The sequence below is a fragment of the Schistocerca cancellata genome, chromosome 2, assembly GCF_023864275.1.
Source record: "Schistocerca cancellata isolate TAMUIC-IGC-003103 chromosome 2, iqSchCanc2.1, whole genome shotgun sequence".
NCBI lineage: Eukaryota > Metazoa > Arthropoda > Insecta > Orthoptera > Acrididae > Schistocerca > Schistocerca cancellata.
The window spans coordinates 531,094,866-531,116,505 of NC_064627.1; the positions used below are offsets into that span (position 1 = coordinate 531,094,866).

Consider the following 21,640-nt stretch of genomic DNA (forward strand, 5'->3'; position numbering starts at 1 on the left):
GTTTATTATTAGAACAGTATCTGAAGTAAGTGATAATTTGGCATGGAAAGTACTCTACTTTGCTTATTGTCATTCACTTATGACATTTAGTGTTATATTTTGGGGTAATCTTTCCCATTCTCAAAGAGTAGTTTTGGCTCAGAAATAGACAGGTTGGGCAGTAAGTGATGTTAGTGTGTGAACCTCTTGTCAACCCCTGTTCATTAGTTTTGGTAATCTGACATTGGCCTCTCAATATATACAGGGTGTACATAAAGTCTGGGAACACTTTCAATTATTTATTGCATAAGAACTAAACATTGTACAGATGTCATACATATTGCATTTTGAAGACAAACTGAAATGTTTTCTTACAAACATTTGACATGCAAACCATGAGTGACCCGGCAGACATCAATACAGAAATGAATTCTTGCCATATCCATCTCAGCATGGCATTGTTGACTGTGGCAGTCATTTCCTGTATTCTCTCCAGGAGCTCTGCTACATCACATGATAGAGGTGATACATACACCAGATCTTTAATATGTCCCCACAGAAAAAAGTCACACAGACTGAGATCTGGTGATTGGGCAGGCCATTTCATGAAACAGTTGTCTCCTTCTGTAGCACAGCTGTGCCATCAATGCGGCAGCTCTGTGCTCAGGTATCCATGAACTTCATAATGAAAATGGGCTGGAGCCCCATCCTGCTGAAAGATGAACGGAGAGTCTGATTGCATTTGAGGCATAAGCCATTGATGCAACATGTGCAAGTAGGAATATCCAGTGACAGTACTCTTGGCAAAGAAGAATGGCCCGTACAGTTTTCGACATGACAAGGCACAAAAAACATTTACCTTTGGGGAATCACACTCAAATTCAGTACATTCATGTGGATGCTCTGTACCCCAGATTCGACAATTATGCCTATTCACTTTCCCATTAGTGTGAAAAGTGGCTTCATCACTAAAAATTAAGTGATCAACAATGCCATCCCCATCCTCATTCAATTGTTACAACTGCAAACAAAACTCAAAACACTTGTCTTTGTCGTCATCATTGAGCTTCTGCATTAGCTCCAATTTGAATGGTTTCATAGAAAGCTTCTTTCACAATACTTTCCACACTGTCATTGGAGCCATTTCAAGTTCACGGGATGTATGAAGCACCGATTTCTTTGGACTCCTCACGAATGTCTCTCGTACATGCTCCACATTCACTTCACTCACACTGGGATGTCCGCTTCTCTTTGCCAGGCATAAGCAACCCATCACAACAAATTTGTTGAGCCAGTGGTAACTGGTCTTCCTTGTTGGTGGCTTCTTCCCTTTCTTGGTTCTAAACATCCACTGAACAGATGTAGCACACTTGTTTTTGCCGAACTCCAACAAACAGAATGCTCACTCCACACCTGAACTCACCATGTTTGCGGCTAGTGCTGACTATTGGCAATTGGCAAACTACACTGTGGCAATATACATGGAAAAAAAACTTTTAGGGTTTCTCTTCAAAATGATGTATGTATGATATCTGTACAATGTTTGGTTCTTATGTGATTAATAACTGAAAGTGTTCCCAGACTTTATGTACACCCTGTATATTCTTTACAGTCATTTCTTGTTAACAATATCAGCTTATTACCCTGAATTAGTAGCTTTCACTCAGTCAATACTAGACAAAAATCCAATCTGCATCTGGATCACACTTCCTTGATTTTTGTGCAGATCAGCTGTGAGTCACAAATCAAGCTCTTGCTTTAGAACAGTTTCATGTCTGCTAAGTTTCCTGGTGCTGGTGCATAGTGAAGCACGTCAGGTCAGTGCTATTGTGCTGCAGAGGCTACATTGTTGCTATGAACTCCTCACCTGCATTTATTCATCCTCAGTGTCTACACAAAAACCTGTATGGTGGCTGCACCACAGTTGCTATGAAACATGGGTTACTTCAAAGTTGGCAATGGAGGAGTAAGGAGTGATAAGAAGGAGAAAAGAATACAGCGTGCAAATTGGTGATCACAAAGGTATGAAACATAAGGCATGAAACAAGACTAAGAATGAAGATACAGCCTGTCAAGGTCTTTTGAGCTTGTGAGAGAAATAAGAAGTTGTTTTATAGTGTCTTGGGAACAAAATTGAGCAAGGACTTATTTAAAGGTATGATTCAGAAAACTGAGATAATCTTTTGAGTCCCACATATATTTAAATATGCTTTTTTTAGAAGGTTGCACCACAACTCTTTTACTTAGTGATGATGAAGAAAAAAAGATTCTGCCACAGTTAATTCAAGAGCCTCGTGAAGCATGTCTGACCAGGTTTGGCCAGGTGAAGTTACGTCAACTAAAAGCCACCTACCAGGGACACAGGAGTTGCAATATTGTTAATGCAGCAGAAATGCTGTGTATCTGACTGCTACACAACTCAGGTATGGCTCTGTTCTCTGTTGTGGCTTACATGATGGAAATTGATCGCTTGGCAAAACAGAGATGAGCCAAGCCCTTATAAATACTAGTCATTTCTGGACAGAGGTATGCAGCCTAACAGCTGCCAGTTTTGAGGGGAGGTCCATGCTGGTCTTTGAGTTGATAAGAGGTTGCAAGCTGCTACTACTGGACTTGATCTCTGCTAACCACAGGCATTTGCACTAAGTCTGATGCTGCACATCTAGTGTCCTACAACCAGTGGGCCAGCAGTGAGCCTACTTCCAGTCACTGCCATCCTCCTGTCCTTGTGGTCTACAGTTCAAGACCTGTGCCATGCAAGCTGCCCAACCATCTGCACTTGTGCAGGCAAAAATCTGCTGCTGTCCACCTCTGTGTGTGTAGTCAACATTGTCACTGAGAACTGTCTCCTCCACAGTGAGTCCACACTATGATTCTGAGCACTCCAGCGCACCCTGTTCTGAGCCACATGCTTGCCTCAAGTATGTGTGGCTACTGCAGCAGGCTGCTGTCCATACTGGAGTTAGCGCCATTTCCAGGTTGCTGGCATCATCATTTCACCAGTGTAGCAACACTGGAATGGCCAGTGACAACAGACTGCTTGCTGTCAGCAGCACCTCCTCACTGAATGAGCACAGCTTACACCTTGGGGGTGCTGACACCTCAGAGAATGTCAGGATTGTTGTAGTTTGCTGTGCAGTAAAATGAATGTTTAACAATGCTGTTTTCATGATGATATGTTGGTTTACAACCAGGCATCCACCCTCCACTCGACTGCAACCCTGCCCAGAGTGATGAACTGCTTGCCTTCTGACCACAGTGAACCCAGTTCCATAAATCACTGTAGAGGTCATCCACTCCCAACCTCTACAAGTGGCATCAGAAGTGTTTGTCACCTCTACAAGTGATGTCATACACAAGGCTTACATCTGCAGCTGGAATCAGTACCTCATCTCCAGTCGCAGCTCTAGTATCAACATGCATTTGAACGAGAGCAGTATTTTTTGTTTCTTTTTTGTGATTCTGTTTCACTACAAATGTCAAGAGAAGTCAGTGGATCTCCTACCACATTTAATTGTGTATATGTAGATATGAATATTAGTTTTGCTGGTTAGTATGAGAAATGTATCTTATACGAGCAAGAGGTGTGGTTTATTGTCCAGAAATGTGTAAGGTGTTAACCTATGTAGTGATTTAGAAGTTGAAGCTCAGTTTCCTCAAGAAGTGTTACGATAGTATTACATTCAAGAGTCTGTGTCATTATTCTATTTCTTACTCTTGTCAGTTGTGTTTTATGTGATTGACAAAGAGTTTATCATGTTGTTTTTGATACCATGAGGTTATCATGGAGGAAACATTGCAAATTTTAGCAGCTGAATTAGCTGAGTAGCGAGCACACAATGCAAACATGTATAAGACAACACATGGGAGCAGACCAGGCAGGTATACTGGAGAAAGCAAATGTTGGGGAGAAGAATATGGCTTTATGCAACAGAGTTACTCCAGGGTGTGGAGAAAAGGCAGAAAAAACTGATGAGTGGTGGGCTAAAAATAATCACCACTATGTTTTTCTGGCGATAAGGAACAGAAGCTTTTGGAGAGGTGTGAAAGAAGGAAAAAGAGAAGCAGAAAGTAAGGAGAAAGAAGCAGAAAGTAAGGAGAAAGAAGTTAGTGCTGCAAAAGTAGCAACATTGTGGAAATTAAGAAGAATAATGTGGAATCATTAGCTCCAGTATCTTATGAAAATGCAGAGCCCGAATCACCTGCTACGCTAAATGAAGTGAATTTGTGCTGTACTGAAGTAAACAAGTGTGTGGGTAGCGACACATGTGATTTTGATTTAGCTGCAGTAGTTTCTACCCCACTGGGTGAAAATAGGTGTTGTTTTAAGGATATGGAGCCTGGGCTAGATACTAAAGGAAGTACAAGGGTTATTTGGAAAGTGTTGTGAAATGGAAACCACAGTGAAAATCCAATGAAGTTTTGCTTGGGTGTGTTGGGCAGTGTCTCTAGTATGTCTGTCAATCACGTTATGTCGTTCTTTTTAGCTCTGAGCACACAGTGAGCACATAAAGATACTTAGAACAATAGTGTCTCCCGCCAAGTATGACGGCTTGATGACAAATTTCGCCTGAAGCTATGCAGCCAACATTACATAACTGTCATGCATTTTATTCTTCAAGAAAATTCTCAGCCACATTCTGCAGGGGCAATGAAGATGCTCCTGCATCGTTTTCAATTGGAAATGTTTGATTATCCATTATACAGCCCATAATTGTCTCTCTCTGAGTTCCATATCTGCTCACATGAACTGCTGGCTATGAAGACAACATTTTGGCACAGACAACAAGCTGTAGGCCAGTGTAGAGAATTGGTGGAAAGCACTGGTGACTTCTATAACAAGGGTATTGGAAAGTTGGCACAACGCTATGACAAACATCTAAATTGGATCGGCGACTATGGAGTTAAGTAGCTGGTAGTTGTATCTAACTGTTGCAAATAAAACAGTTTTGATTTTCACTGTGGTTTCCATTTTGTGACCTATTGTTCCTTACTTTCTGAATAGCCCTCATATATATGCCAATGATTTTTACGTCATACAGAGAAGTGCAGGCAGTAATTTTTTGTAGATACTGCAGAGGATGTACAGGAAGCTATTCATAAAGTTAACTGTGTTACAGATGTTGTTGGTAATGAAGTTATATGGATGCAGATGTTGTGGTAATGAAGTGGTATAGATGCATTTATTTCTGAATGATGCATTTTGTTGTCATCTGTGATGTTGGCATTCCTGCTGCGATTGGAGAGGGGTGGGACAAGAAAAGTGCCTGTAATACTGGTGATCAGGTGACAAGGCTGAATGCTTCCAGAAATGTGCACCTGAGGATCAGGAGGTTCACGAAAATAATGACACTTGTAATATAATATGTGCTGGAGGTAAAGTGGAAGTGTAATACAAGAATTGTTCTTTGGTGATGCATGGTGGAACACACAATGGAATGCTGTTCCAATTGTGGAAAATTGTTACCACTGATGTATTGCTGCAAGATTTATTTGTCATGAAGAGTAAGGCAATTGAACTACAGGCAAAATCACTAAGACTTAAGTCACATGGTGTAGTACTGCAAGACACAAAGGAACATAACATTGGAAGAAGAAGTCAGACTGTGTTTAGCATTAAGGCAAGGGAAATAAGTGGAACTGCCTGTTAATGCATTGCATTGCAGTATGTGGATTCTGTGTGAGAACAGTTTTAGGGATGTGTTTTATGAGAAGACAAAGTTCCAGATTATGTGCCAAAGCAGCAAGTAAAGACATCAATAGATGCATGAAAAGTGCTGGTCATTAGAGGTAAACTGAGCAGGACCACTCACTGTGCAAAGACGATTTGTTAAGGAAATCTGTTAAGAGGGAAAGAGTTTTCCAGTACTATTTTTAATTTGTTGTGTGACAGGTTAACTGAGTAATGTTCATGACTAAAAAACAATGTGAGTTCAGCAAAGAGGGAGAAGGACACATTTCTGCTAAGCAGATGCTCCAGCAAATGCAGCAGTGCCATGATAACTGACATCACACTGCCATAATGATGAGCACCTATATCTAAATCTACAGTGTTACAGTATCCAGCACTTTCATGGATCTGACAATACTTGGTGCAGTCAATATTTATTTTAGGCAAAAGACCACCTTCCCATGCTAAATCCCAGTACTTTGATTACCAGTAGTCTGGGTTACCCCTAGCAAACAATTATTAGTTAAGTAAGGATTACTTAAGGGACCACCAGATACACAATGAGGACTACTGAGAATAATGAGTGAGAAGGTTTGTGTTTAACAATTGTTAAAACTTTTGTCAAGTCGAGATAAGATGGTAACGTCACTTTATTAGTTTGTAAGTGATGATTCAATGGTACTACTCCATTTGTGAAAATGAGAGAAGTACAGTGTGCTAATTGTAAAAAGTACCATTTAGTTTAAGAATTAAGAATAAAGCCAATGAACCTGGTGGTTTAAGCTGAACTAGTGTAAGGAAAGAAGTCAATGTACTGTACATAATTGTCAACTTGCAAGCGGTGTCTAAATCTTTGCAGAATTACCAAGAGCTCTGCTCTGATGGACTGGATCTTGTAAATAGGGTGGGCAAGGGTGTGTGTGTGTGTGTGTGTGTGTGTGTGTGTGTGTGTGTGTGTGTGTGTGTGTGTGTGTGTGTGTGTTGCACCACAAGTGTTTTACTTGTAGTGGCTGAATAAGAAAAGACACAACATGGTCGATTTGAGGCCTTATGGAAATGGGTCTGACTGGGGCTGGTCAGGTGGAGTCACTTCAGGAGCAGTCTGCTAATACAACAAGAACTGTCACCACAGCATTGGGCAGTTCCCACACAGCCCAGCCCAGCACAGGGGCCAGAGTCATAATATCACTGACACACACACAAGAAAGTCAGCGCCGCTGTGGCACTGATTACCCTATTGCTACACAACTGATCCATGGCTCTGTTGTGGCTTACCTGATGGGAATTGAAGCCTGACAGCCACCCATTAAGAGGAGTGGCCTATACCAGTTTTCAAGTCAATGTAAGGCTGCAAGTTGCTACCATCAGATTTTGTCACTGCTAGTCACAGTCCTACCACATGCACTACATCTGATGTTGCTGACTTAGTGCCCCACAACCAGTGGACCAGCAACGAGCCTAATTCCAGTTGCTGCCAGCCTCCTACCCTGGCAATCTATGGTTCAGGCTCATATAGTGTGAGTTGCCAGGCTGCCTTTGATTGCGTGGACAAACTCTGTTGCTGTCTGCCTGCACTTGTGTGGCCAGGCACTACTGCTGAGAGCCATACTCTCCACAACTGGTGCACGGTGTAATTCTTCATACTTGATGCACCTTGCCCCAAGCTGCACAGCTGACTCTAGTCTGTGTGGTTGCTATTGTGGGCTGCCATCTGCTACTGGAGTAAGCATACTTTCATTTCACTAGCCTAGAAACATCATAAGCTGCCAGTGACAAGAGGCTCCTTGCTGATGGAAGCACCTCGTTGCTGACCAAGCATTACTCACATCTTGGGGACACTGACACTTCTCAGCAAGTCATGAGTGTTGCAGTTTGCTATGCAGTGAAATGGATATTTAACAATGCTGTTTTCATGACACTACATTGGTCAACAACCAGGCATACAGCTGCTGCACCACTGCAATCCTCCCCAGAGTGGTGAACTACTGCCTTCCTGAGAACTGACATCCCAATTCATCAACCGCTGCAAAAGGTCATCAGTTCCTGATCTCTACAAAAGAACAATGGAGTTAACTGAGGTGACATGAGAGATCTGCTGCAAAATCAGGCTACTGATTTAACTTTATATATATGAAGGTGCACCACAAATACAACAATGTCTCAGCTAGCTTGTAAAGTAATGCACTTGTTTTCTTGGAACAAGCCAGCATAGTGATATCTTGCTCACATTTGTGAATATAAAGTGATCACAATTTCTAAATGGAATAAAACTATTACTTACTTGGATTACATTGCAAAAAATATATTAATCCATTATGAGCTGAGGCACTCAAGTCACATAAAGGCAATATGACTAAAACCCACTTTAACTGTAACATTAAAACCTGACTTGAGTGTAGCTCTCCTCATGTATGAAGGACACTTGCATGCTTACCATGCCAGTAGCTTCACCATGCTCTCTAGAACTCAATCAAACGACCTCAGGCATGGGCAACCTTTAGTGACGCATGGGCATGATTCACATACTTAAGCTCACAGGATGCATAGTCATGATGTGAGAGCAATGTTCCTATCACATAATGTCAAAATTATAGCATCCATGACTTTAATGTTTCTGGGATAACGCGCTCATATGAATGGCACCCTTTTCTTGACACACCACACAAACAAACAATGCCTTAAAATTTAGTATTTTTGAGAAAACATTAATTTTAGATTCACCTGGGATTTCTTCTGCAAGCCTGATTAAAACCACCTTTCTTCACTCCATTTTAGTTTTCTACATCTTTCATTTTCTGATCTGCCTATTTTTCGTCATCCCCCCTACCACATCTGTTATCTGCAATGCACTTAGCTTTTCACTCTTATTAAGCCATGCATGATGTTTTAGCAGCAATCTCAGTCTCTCATATTATTCTGACTTCTGCCCTTAAGCTCTCAGGCTTTCAAATCTCATCCCAACAATCAGTCTTTCCTTCTCATACTGTTCAGGAAGTCTCCCCTGACCTGGGGTTCTAGATGACTTTTCTGAACTGTACCCCTTTTCCTAAACCTCTCCAGTTCTTTTTCTTCACCCTTCTTCTTTCCCCCTCATCTCTTCTACCAGAGGAAGGGGCCAGTGGCTCTGAAAGCTTGCACAAGTTATACCTTTTTTGTAAGTGTGTGTGTGTGTGTGTGTGTGTTTGTGTGTGTTCCTGTTGATGCTTGGTGAGTAGATATTTTTAGCTATCCAATTACATTGTATTGTCAAAAAGTTATTAAGATTGATTATTTTTGTTGTAGACACACACACACACACACACACACACACACACAGGTGATCTATGGATACCTCCTGTTATCTTGACAAGTACAATATGCAGCTCATTTGAAACAGAAAGACAAATACATTTATCAATTTCATTTCAACAGTGGATTACAACCCTTCTTGCATTTGGTTCTTTTTGTGTAGTTATCTTGAGAGTTTCATCAGATTCTGACATCTATTTAGACACTTTAGTCATAACATCCTGGGTGCAATATCTTCCAGCTGCGAATTATCTGAAGGGTCTTTGAGGAGGACTCTAATATTCAAGTTACAGTCTGGAAAAACTTTCTAAAATACTGGCTGGAAATGGCGCTACTACTGGTGCTCCAACCCTATTTTCTCCAACACCACCAACAGCTCACATTCTGGTCAGTTTCCAAGCAGAGAGCACAAATGACACCACTGCCCAAACACCTAGCATATTCCACAGTCTACAAGATGCTACGCACTACAAGATGCATCTTATTTTTTAAGCATGTTTTTTTAAGAAATAACATTTTTACCATTTTTGTTATCAGATTGTAAAAACAGACTCAAAAAAAAAATTCTTAGTTTATAAAACTGAACTGGCCTTCAGAATCACTGAAAATCACCATCTGAACATACTTCTTCTTCTTCTTCCCCTTTGTTGTCATAATTGTCCTCTTCAAATATAAGTTTAGTTTATTTCAAATAATATTAATCCGTGATGGTGTAAGTCAAAACATTGATGGGATTAATAATAATCCTAAGAATGTTCTAGTTCAATTTAATGATAAATTGAAGATAAGACAGTCTTCACTGCCATCAGGAGCATTACTTATGCTGCACTTCTAGAAATGTTTACCGTATTTACTCGAATCTAAGCCGCGCTATTTTTCCGGTTTTCGTAATCCAAAAAACAGCCTGCGGCTTAGAATCGAGTGCAAAGCAAGCGGAAGCTATGAAAAATGTTGGTACGTGCCGCCACATCTAACTTCTGCCGTTGAATATATGTAGCGCTACGCAGGCGTGCTTTGTAGGCACAAAGATAAATACTGGCGCCAAAACCTCTGCGTCAGTAAATAATTTTTTTTAAAAAAGTGGAAGACGAGCTTTTTTCTCCGCCGCGAGTTTCGACCACTGCATTTTCATACATTATCCAACGAAGTAAATTCAAATTCCATATTGTTCATCTTCGAATGTAGTACTACGAAAATCTGACTGGCAAGACTGTTTGGGATGTTTGTCAATATGGCCAACTCTACGTTCTGAATTTTTTCCTATCAGTGAGAAGAGATGGTTGCTAGTAGGAACGTGATGAAATTTGAATCACATACAGTATTCTCTTCACCATATGAATAATACGAATATAAACATTTTGCCGTATATTCTTTCATGTTTGCTGCTATCTCATTTAAATCCTGTCTGCCAAATAAACTACGAAACTAGAGTGAGACAACAGCAAACGCGAAAGAATATACGTATCGTGTCATGTTTATATTCGTATTATTCTTATGCCTAATAGCGATACAGTCAGAAATGAAGCACGGCAAGTGACGAGATTTTTAAATCTAAGATGACTCTAATTTCTGTGCAGAATTTGATGTAATAAAGAAGCGGCCGCAAAGATTTTCAAACGGAGAAAAATTTTCGCTAAACTCTCGTTCAGAACATGTTCTATCATACGCAGTCTATTATTTGATTCTTGTTGATCAGTATCAAAGAAAGCAGCAGTGTAAGTAATGTCTCTTGCCATTGTTTCGCTAATGAGACGATTTTCTTTCTTTCTTTTTTTTTTTTTTTTAAATTGTACGTGGCGGTAGCGCGCACAAAAGCAAGCCATGCCGCGAGCCGTGACAGGCCGCAAACACGCACTATCAGAATGCGACAAACAATGCATGACACAGTGCAGTAATGCATTTTCAGCTTAAGAGTGACGCAAACACCTATAACAAAGAGAACGGCACTTATCAGATCAAAGCAAAATAAGCAATCGATTCAAACCAGACGAAGCACGTGAAAAAGGAAGGGTACCCATATAAATACGGATGGAGCACCTGCCGCATAGCAATGGCTACGTGGTAAAGCTTAGCTGCTAAGCTTATGACTCGAACCAAACTACTGTAGCTGTATCGTCATTCATTCGACCTAAATTGTGTCTCATATTACAATGAACCAACTTCATTTTGATTTGGAGGTGCGGCCTAAAACTTCTCTCTCCCCTTGAATTTTGAGTCTCAAATTTCAGGTGCGGCTTAGATTCGGGAAATTTTTTTTTCCTTTATTTCGAGTCTCATTTTTCAGGTGTGGCTTAGATTCGAGTGCGGCTTAGATTCGAGTAAATACGGTAACAATAATGTCTTCTCCCATTCTAAACCACAACTGTTTTATCCACTGTCACACTTATTTGATTTTAGGTCATTTTATAGCACCCTTAAGTGTGAATTCATGTAGGGTTTCACCCATCATCCGCTTATTCCATTCCTCTCTCATATACACATTAAATGGTTTATTTAATGAGACATCAAGATGTTGCAATTGTGAAGTAAGTCCTTCCAGAATAACAGCAGCATTTCCTTGTTTCAGTTTCTCTTTCACAGAATTTTTCAAATCACTGCTAACCTGATCCAGCACAATAAGTGAACTCTTCTTCAATAAAGCACCTATCCTTTTCTCCCACACTCTGTTAGTCTCTAATTTCATGCCAGTCCTGTCCATCCAGCCCTTGTCATACACTCCTGGAAATTGAAATAAGAACACCGTGAATTCATTGCCCCAGGAAGGGGAAACTTTATTGACACATTCCTGGGGTCAGATACATCACATGGTCACACTGACAGAACCACAGGCACATAGACACAGGCAACAGAGCATGCACAATGTCAGCACTAGTACAGTGTATATCCACCTTTCGCAGCAATGCAGGCTGCTATTCTCCCATGGAGACGATCATAGAGATGCTGGATGTAGTCCTGTGGAACGGCTTGCCATGCCATTTCCACCTGGCGCCTCAGTTGGACCAGCGTTCGTGCTGGACGTGCAGACCGCGTGAGACGATGCTTCATCCAGTCCCAAACATGCTCAATGGGGGACAGATCCGGAGATCTTGCTGGCCAGGGTAGTTGACTTACACCTTCTAGAGCACGTTGGGTGGCACGGGATACATGCGGACGTGCATTGTCCTGTTGGAACAGCAAGTTCCCTTGCTGGTCTAGGAATGGTAGAACGATGGGTTCGATGATGGTTTGGATGTACTGTGCACTATTCAGTGTCCGCTCGATGATCACCAGTGGTGTACGGCCAGTGTAGGAAATCGCTCCCCACACCATGATGCCGGGTGTTGGCCTTGTGTGCCTCGGTCGTATTCAGTCCTGATTGTGGCGCTCACCTGCACGGCGCCAAACACGCATACGACCATCATTGGCACCAAGGCAGAAGCGACTCTCATCGCTGAAGACGACATGTCTCCATTCGTCCCTCCATTCATGCCTGTCGCGACACCACTGGAGGCGGGCTGCACGGTGTTGGGGCGTGAGCGGAAGACGGCCTAACGGTGTGCGGGACCGTAGCCCAGCTTCATGGAGACGGTTGCGAATGGTCCTCGCCGATACCCCAGGAGCAACAGTGTCCCTAATTTGCTGGGAAGTGGCGGTGCAGTGCCCTACGGCACTGCGTAGGATCCTACGGTCTTGGCGTGCATCCGTGCGTCGCTGAGGTCCGGTCCCAGGTCGACGGGCACGTGCACCTTCCGCCGACCACTGGCGACAACATCGATGTACTGTGGAGACCTCACACCCCACGTGTTGAGCAATTCGGCGGTACGTCCACCTGGCCTCCCGCATGCCCACTATACGCCCTCGCTCAAAGTACGTCAACTGCACATACGGTTCACGTCCACGCTGTCGCGACATGCTACCAGTGTTAAAGACTGCGCTGGAGCTCCGTATGCCACGGCAAACTGGCTGACACTGACAGCGGCGGTGCACAAATGCTGTGCAGCTAGCACCATTCGATGGCCAACACTGCGGTTCCTGGTGTGTCCGCTGTGCCGTGCGTGTGATCATTGCTTGTACAGCCCTCTCGCAGTGTCCGGAGCAAGTATGGTGGGTCTGACACAACGGTGTCAATGTGTTCTTTTTTCCATTTCCAGGAGTGTATATATGAACAACAACACTTGGCAGTATTTCAGAAAGTTTTGACATCATTTTGTGCTTGAAAATGATCATTGGATGAAGTTTAGTACCATCAGCACAATATGAAAGAACAACAATGTACTGCATGTTTTCATGTCCACATGTTTTTGTAATTACTGTTTTAGTACTTTTCATGGGAACAGTTCTGTTACTCGGCACATCAAACATCAGAGGAGTCCAATCCACATATGCTACTTGGCTTAGGTCCATGCTGGTTGTCTTTCGATGTAAAATAATAAAGCAATAGAAATATAATATTTTATCTTCACACTCTTGTGGCATTTTCTGAGATATTTTGGTTTTGGTTCACATGCTAAGTCCATGAGACATTGTAAACCTGTTACACCAACCAACATCACCCTTAAAGTCTGCTAAGTTCCACTGTAGTGCAAGCTTATGAGTATGTATTTGAATCACTTTTGTATTAATTCCAATGCCATCTTGATGATGTCTTTGAATCCATTTCATTACATCATCTACTAGTTTTGGCCATTTTACATGCAGTCCTCTATTTGAAAATTTAGTCTTCCTCATTTTTTTTTCAATCATGAATGATTTTTACTGTTGTTGCAGGGCCAAAATTCCGCTCAGAGGCTCTGTTCCATGTTCTTCTGTATATGCTGTTACTTTCAGTTTATAGCACACATCATATGAGTACCTTTTGTTTTTTTTCCATTACAAAACTAGTTACTAACAAAAATATTGTACTGTTACCAATAAAATGAATCACTTTCAAATCAAGTTCACTGGCAACACCACAAAATGTTATAACGAAATTAAGAGACCATTTCAAAAATGTGGGTAAACCAAAAAAATTTGCTGTCAGATAATGGAACTCAGTTTTCAGCCAGGCAGTTTGAAAAATTTTTGGTGTGGGAAAGTGTGAACCATATATTAATTTCACCCACAAAGTAACACAGCAGAAAGGATCATGTGTGAATTTGGCAGGCTTTGTCAGATGTATTGCATAGGTACTAACAAAGAGATAGAGGGGCTGGCCAGTACTTACCTCAGCTCAGTACAGCCGATAGATACACATAAAACAGAACCGAAAATTTACATTCCTAGCTTTCGGAACAAATGTTCCTTCATCGGGGAGGAGAGAGGGGAAAGAAAGGGAAGAAGGGAAAGGAGATTCAGTTACTCACAACCCAGGTTATGAAGCAACAGGGAAAGGAAAATAAAGAGGATGCATACAGAAGTAAAGAGGTATATAGTATAAAGATAAACACAACTATGTAGGATGAAAAGATGCGTGAATGGCTAAAGAGGAAAGGGAAAGAGGAGAAGACTGAAGAGTGAATGGGAGTGAGGTTGTTTAACGTAGGTTCAGTCCAGGGGATGGCGGGATGAAAGGATGTGTTGGAGTGCAAGTTCCCATCTCCGCAGTTCCAGTGGTAGGAACCGCTGGGTAGAGAAGGTAGTCTGGGAATATTGTAGGGTTTAACAAGGATGTTACGGAGGTTAGGGGGGGCGACGAAAGGCAACTCTGGGTGGTGTGGGGAGCATTTTGTCAAGGGATGATCTCATTTCAGGGGTTGACTTGAGAAAGTCATATCCCTGGCGGAGTAATTTGTTGATGTTTTCGAGGCCAGGATAATATTGGGTGACAAGGGGGATGCTTCTGTGTTGTCTGGGGGTAGGAACATTGTTGTTGGATGGGGAGGAATGTATTGCTCGGGAAATCTGTTTGTGGACAAGGTCTGCAGGATAGTTGCGGGAGAGGAAAGCACTGGTCAGGTTATTGGTGTAATTGTTGAGGGATTCGTCACTGGAGCAGATACGTTTGCCACGAATACCTAGGCTGTAGGGAAGGGAGCGTTTGATGTGGAAAGGATGGCAGCTATCAAAGTGAAGGTACTGTTGTGTGTTTTTGGGCTTGATATGGACAGAGGTGTGGATGTGAGCTTCAACAAGATGAAGGTCAACATCCAGGAAGGTGGCTTGGGTTTTGGAGAAGAACCAGGTGAAATTCAGATTCGAAAAGGAGTTGAGGTTATGGAGGAAATGAAGGAGTGTTTCTTCACCATGAGTCCAGACCACAAAGATGTCATCTATAAACCTATACCAGGCCAGGGGAAGCAGCTGTTGGTTCTTCAGGAAAGCCTCCTCCATGCGGCCCATGAAGAGGTTGGCATAGGACGGAGCCATCCTGGTTCCCATGGCCGTTCCCCTGATTTGTTTGTAGATCTGGCCTTCAAAAGTGAAGTAATTATGGGTGAGGATGAAGTTTGTAAGTGTGATAAGGAACGAGGTTTTTGGGAGATCTTCGGGTGGGCGTTGGGAGAGGTAGTGCTCAAGAACAGAGAGACCATGGGTATATGGGATGTTTGTGTAAAGGGATGTAGCATCTATGGTGACAAGAAAGGTTTCAGGTGGGAGAGGAGTGGGAATGGATTTGAGGTGTTTAAGGAAGTGGTTTGTGTCTTTGATGTAGGATGGGAGTCTGCAGGTGATAGGTTGTAGGTGCTGGTCTACCAGAGCTGAGATATGTTCAGTTGGGGCTTTGAAGACTGCCACAATTTGACGGCCAGGATGGTTCTCATTGTGGATTTTGGGTAATAGGTAGAAGGTAGGGGTACGTGGCTCAGGTGGAGTGAGTAAGTCTATGGAAGCCGTTGTGAGGCCTTGTGAGGGACCTTGGATTTTTAGGATTTTTTGCAGCTCAGTCTGGATGGAGGGAATGGGGTCCTGGGTAACAGCTTTGTAGGTTGAGGTGTCGGAGAGTTGACGCAGTCCTTCTGCCACATACTCCACACGGTCAAGTACGACAGTTGTGGAGCCTTTATCCGCCAGGAGGATGACAATAGAGCGGTCTATTTTCAGCTCCTTAATGGCACGGGATTCAGCTGGGGTGATGTTGGTGGTTGTCGGGATGTTCTTCAAGAAGGACTGGGAGGCAACACTGGAAGTGAGGAATTCCTGAAATGTCTGCAAGGAATGGTTTTGGGGGAGGGGAGGAGGATCCCTTTGAGAAGGCAGTTGGAACTGTTCTAGACAGGGTTCAACACTGGGTCTAGTATTTGGGGGCTGTGTTTGGGTAGTGAAGTGATATTTCCAGTTGAGGTTCCGGGTGAATGAGAGGAGATCTTTAACCAGGGCAGTGTGGTTGAATTTAGGTGTGGGGCTAAAGGTTAAGCCTTTTGATAGAACAGATGTCTCTGGAGGAGAGAGGGATCTGGATGAGAGGTTTAGGACTGAATTGGGACTGGTGATATGTGGCATTTGACTGTGGTTATAGTTGAGATTTGGTCTGTGTGGGGTATGTGCTGGGATGGGGAGATTGAGTAGGGTGGCTAGGCTAGGTTTGTTGGCTATGAGGGGGGTTTGTTGATGGTTCTGTTGTGGTTGGTGTTGTATTGCATAGGTAGATATTCAAAGAGGTCAGATATGGTGAGAGAATTTTAAAAGGTACTAAATGAGTTGACACATTCAGCTACAAAGGTTTCCCCAATGGAAACAGCAGGAAAACAAATAGAAGGAGAAACCCTCCTAAAGTGGGTTGAATGGCCACTGTAGGATGTTGGTATACAGGACTCACAGAGCAATAATGTGGATGATTTGCTTATGAGAAAGGCTGAGAAAAGGAAAAAGAAATGGGAGAAATTTAGACCCATAGATGAAAAGGTGGGCAGTTTGGTTTTAGTTACGAGTCACAAAAAGAATAAAAAAAAATGTGAAATAGTTATAAGCAAATTCCACCCTTTATATGAGGGGGCCATTCTTAATAACATGATGCACCCATAAACAATAATTTTAACTGACCCAAAGACAGGAAAGGATAAAGTTATGTACAGTATTAAAGACTTAAAACCATTCATCAGTGAATAAGAGAAAGACAATAACAATACAATGGTCTCAAAGTTGTCTAGTGTAATTAGTAGACGGTATAACCTCAGAAATTTGTTAATCAATAGAGATTGTATTCACTATTTAGCCAAGTCCATAGACTGGGAAAGATTTGGAAGAAAGATAGCCATAAGCAAGGGACAATCTGTGATGTCAGTACAACTGCGGGGCTATGAAGTAGCAATAGCTTTTGAAAGGAGCCTCTGAAAAACAAGTGGCACGAGTTGTGTGCTTACAGTATTAAAGGTGTTAATGTGAATGTTTGGAAGCAATTTTCAAACGTTTTTTTGTGTTGTGTTGGGGAGTAAACAAACTGAATTGATTTTAAAGTCTGGTGTGAAAGGGCATGTGAACCCAAAAGGAATTGATCAGTTATAGATTGAAGTATAAATGGAGAGAGCAAAATTTGAGAAAGAGGCTCTCCTTGATGTAGAGAATATTTGAATCTCCTAGCGTGAAGAGTACTAAAGATGTATTTAGTCAGACCTAAGTTACATGGAATATCAAAGTGATTGTAAGAATTGTGAGTGGATAAAACTTTAACCTTTCTATGGTCTCTGATCTATAGAAATCTTGTCCTAAATGGTTGCATAATATTGAATATTAAAGTAGACCTATTAGTGAGTTACTATAAGGGAAAAAGATTTGTATAATTTCGAAGTTTGTAAAATTTTGTGATTTAGAAGGGACTGTTTCACTCTTTCTCGAATGTTGGGGGAAGATTTGTATCTTTTTATGGGAATGTACATAGACGTATCTCGAATAATTATAGTGGGGAAAGGCATTATACCTTGCATTTTTTGGGTAAGGTATGGTATGGCATGGTATGGTATGATATGGTATGGGTTGTGTGAGTTTTTGTTTGGCAAGGCTGCCTGTGCTTAGTTGTTAAGTCCAATCCATTCACACTATACAGAACTGACCAATTGTCTCTGAAACCTTTGAATAAGCAGGTGTACAATTTAGTGCAATAGTCTCAAGTTTTACTATGCTCTCACTTCTCTCCAGAAATCTAACTAAGTAACCACACTATACTTTCTGTTGGCATTCCGTAGTAGGAATAGGGACCACTTTTTGGTCCCTGGTGTGATGAAGCTGATGGTGTCCATTCTGCAGAGTTGATGGATACCACCTTTTCCAGCCCACCAGTGAAAAACCGCTCCCATTAGGGTGGTGTGGGGTGAGGGGTAGGAAGGTTACCATTCTTTGGAGTCTGTCTTCTGTCCTTCTTCAGTCAGTGTACTCCTAGTTCTTCCTTTTCTTTTCTTTCTCCCTCTATTGGGCTACAGTTCTATCCTCACTCTATCCACATGCAATTGTTTCATTGTGTGAACCTTTCTTTATATTCAGTCTATTCATTCTATAAAACTTCACTTGTTATAGCAAGCCCAAGAGGGTTTCTGACTCCAGAGTGTAAACATTGGTTGGTAACTATTGGGTGTTACTCTGTACCATAATAAGATTTAAAAGACATATTTTCATTAGTTGTGCACAATGATGAATTTGAACAGTATATTATCAAATATTACCGTATATGGAATTGCCATATGTCATGGGATGAACAAGGAATCTGTTCTATTTTATTAATTACATACTTGCTATCTAATCTCAACAAATGATGGTAGATGGACATACAAATTGATATATATGTAGTTGTATGTTTAACATACATACTAAAAAAGAGGATTATACAAGTAGAAGTAATGAATACTCAGAAAAATTACGACTATAGTCCAGCAGTTGTAGTGTGAATAATTAAGATTGAAAAATTCATCCCATTCCATGTTTTGTGGTGATACAGTGAACATATGAATTTGTTAACTTCTTGAATAAAAAACATTACCTAGACTGTTTTTATTCAAGAAATTCAATTTAAGTTATTTTCCCATTGGTTTATTATAGGTAGAAACTACTTACTAATCAAACACTTGTTAATTTCTAAGCAATGGCAGGTTTTGAGGGTACAAGATTTTCCATATTCTTGTGGCCAAAGTTTGAAAATAAATAATTTTGTTGAGTGCAAGTGAAGTCTTGTACTAAACTTGAACATAAATGAACAAGATTTATTAGTAGAATTATTTGCAATTTTGTTATCCAGAATAATCATTCAGAATATAAAGCTTTAATTATTATGTAAGAACATTTATTAGGGGACAAGTTCTGCTTTGTGTGTTTTATTACTTGCATGAGGTATTCCACCTGATCTCCATGCCATTCCAAGAGAGTTGAAGATGTACTTGGATTCCTAATGGGCAAAGTAGTCAAAGGTGGCAAAGAGTCTTCTGTGCCAGCTACACTGTCAACAAATATCAGTGACCAGAAGGTCATATAGTACTGTATATATATGTATGTATTGAAAAAATTCTTTTTATTTGTTACCCAGAAAATATCATGCAACAAGATACATATCACTGATATGATTACAATGCGGTAACTTAAAATGTAAATAGACCCTTGCACTAGACAGTGTTCTGGGATTGTGATGGTGGGGCCGGAAGGAGAGTGTTAGCAAGCCTCTGAATCCCTGCCACCTTTACTGATCGCATTGATGCACTGCTGCTGCCAGTTGAATCCTTTGTTGCCAGATAAAGATAAGTTACCCGTGGCATTAAATATATAGCCATTTTTAAGACTGGTGGGAATTTTAAATCAAACACTGAACATTTTGAGTATAAGATGCACCTGACTTTTGAAGCTAATTTTTTTGAAGAAAAATGTCTCTCTTATAGTCCGTAAAATACAGTAAATAAGAAAACTAGTATAGTTGTGTAAGAAGGGAACTAGTCATGCAGGAACCCAGAAACTTGTCATCAATCAATCACATTGTCTGACAATTTAATTAGGTCATGACTGTATCATTGAGATCCTTATGCTTGCATGCTTAAGCATGTCATCATCAAATTTGACCTTTTATTTGGTCTTCATTCTTAAAATTTTAAGTGGATTTGACAGCATAGAGAAGCTTAATGCATTAAAGATTCTGAAGGAATCATCTCTAAAATATTTTCCAATTTTTCCTAGACTGTGTCTTGGATGTCAAAATTTGCAGTATTTCTGGTGATGTGCTGGTGAATTTCCTCCCTGCACATGAATTGTGTTACACTGTTTCTGATGCAGATAACAGAGACGTAAACATAAATACTGTAAACTGTTAATACTCTGGACTTGGTAACAGGAGAATGACCTAGGACTAGTCTTGCCCTACTGTACAGACAATTTAGTTTTGGATTTGTGTAATGTTGGTGACAAAGGAAGATTGTGCCAAAATGAGTAACCTATTTGAAATATGTGACTGGGAGGGCCTCAAATATGTTATACAGAGATAACTGCTACTAACTGTATTCTCAGTATTGGCAGGAGATAAGAAATCTGTGACATCTCCTCATAAACTTTGTTAACATGTTCTTCCCAAGGTAAGCATAATTAAGATATTTTTTTTAATAAACTGGAGGTAAGACATTGTAAGTACCTAAAAACTTGTGCTGAAACTTCAGTTGATAGATTTATGGAGTCTGCTTATTTAAAGAGTAATCAGCTTTTGAGGAATGAATGTGACTTCTTTGTCACAATCACAAGTAATAACGTACCTAGAAGCTTGTTTTGAAACTTCAGGCTATGAATTTATCAAGTTTGCTTATTCATAGGGTAGTCATATTTTGAAGATTCTTTTTTCATAATGAAAGTAATTATGAACAACATGACATAGCTTAAAACTTTATTTGTAGAGACCTACCCATGAAACCACTCTCGGCGTGGAGGAGGCTGACCAACAGCAATGCAGGGTAACTGTAGTTCCTCCCCACGTGCAACCTTCATTTTATGGCCAAATGATGCAATTCTTGCAGGTGTGTGTGTTGATGGTGCTTGGACAACACTTGTGCTTGGCACACCTTCACCTGCAGCTGTTGCCACTGAAACTTTCATTTCATAGCGCCGTTGTGGTGACAGATGTGATAAAGTGTAATGTGTCTGACTTGGTGGCACTTCAAACTGCTCCATTGGCTGTAGAGATTTATTTTCACATTGTATTTCTCTGAATATAATTAAAAATTTACAATATCACAAGTCTTCACAGCACCAAAGCAAGTACGCCGATCACAATTTCTACACTCAAGATTTTAAAATAAATTATGCAGAATGCTACAATGATTGAAGAACATATCAAAATAGAATGATAATCCCTGAGATGGATAAATAATTATCTAGTCAATAAACCATTTTATTGTACACTTACTTCATATTGGACCTCCACTCAGAATGAGATACACCCTGACATACTATAATTTGTACAGAATTCTATTTCATAAATGCAGTCTAGTTAGATTGTAAGGGAAGTTTTCCTTGCGACCAAAGTTATAATCTGCTGCTGTTAAGAATTACCATTACAGTTAATACTTTCTTTTACATGTATTTTCATTTCAAGTATTTGTATTTGTATTATGAGCAATAAAATGTATGATTCACAGAATTTTCATGGCAATAAAATATTTTGCACTCAGCATTAACATAAAATATACTGGTTATATAAGTCAGAATTAATTAAAATCACAAAAATAAACAGTTTCAGCCTCAAGCTTTAGAAGTCAGTGAGTATTTACTTTGATACTAAAAGGAAAAACAAAATTTTGGAAAGGTGTAGTATTACTGAGGGACAGAAACTTCATTCTTAACTCAAGGTAA

At 40.7% G+C, this 21,640-nt stretch overlaps 1 protein-coding gene across 1 annotated transcript in view; it reads right to left on the minus strand.

The window, feature by feature from the left end:
* Positions 1–20,907, minus strand: part of LOC126162081 (Down syndrome cell adhesion molecule-like protein Dscam2) — a 131,342-nt gene extending 110,435 nt beyond the window's left edge. The window contains exon 1 of the mRNA XM_049918355.1: positions 20,694–20,907. Coding sequence (XP_049774312.1) covers positions 20,694–20,884 — 191 coding nt within the window. The 5' untranslated portion in view covers positions 20,885–20,907. The remainder of the gene's footprint in view (positions 1–20,693) is intronic.
* Between the last annotated feature and the right edge of the window lie 733 nt (positions 20,908–21,640).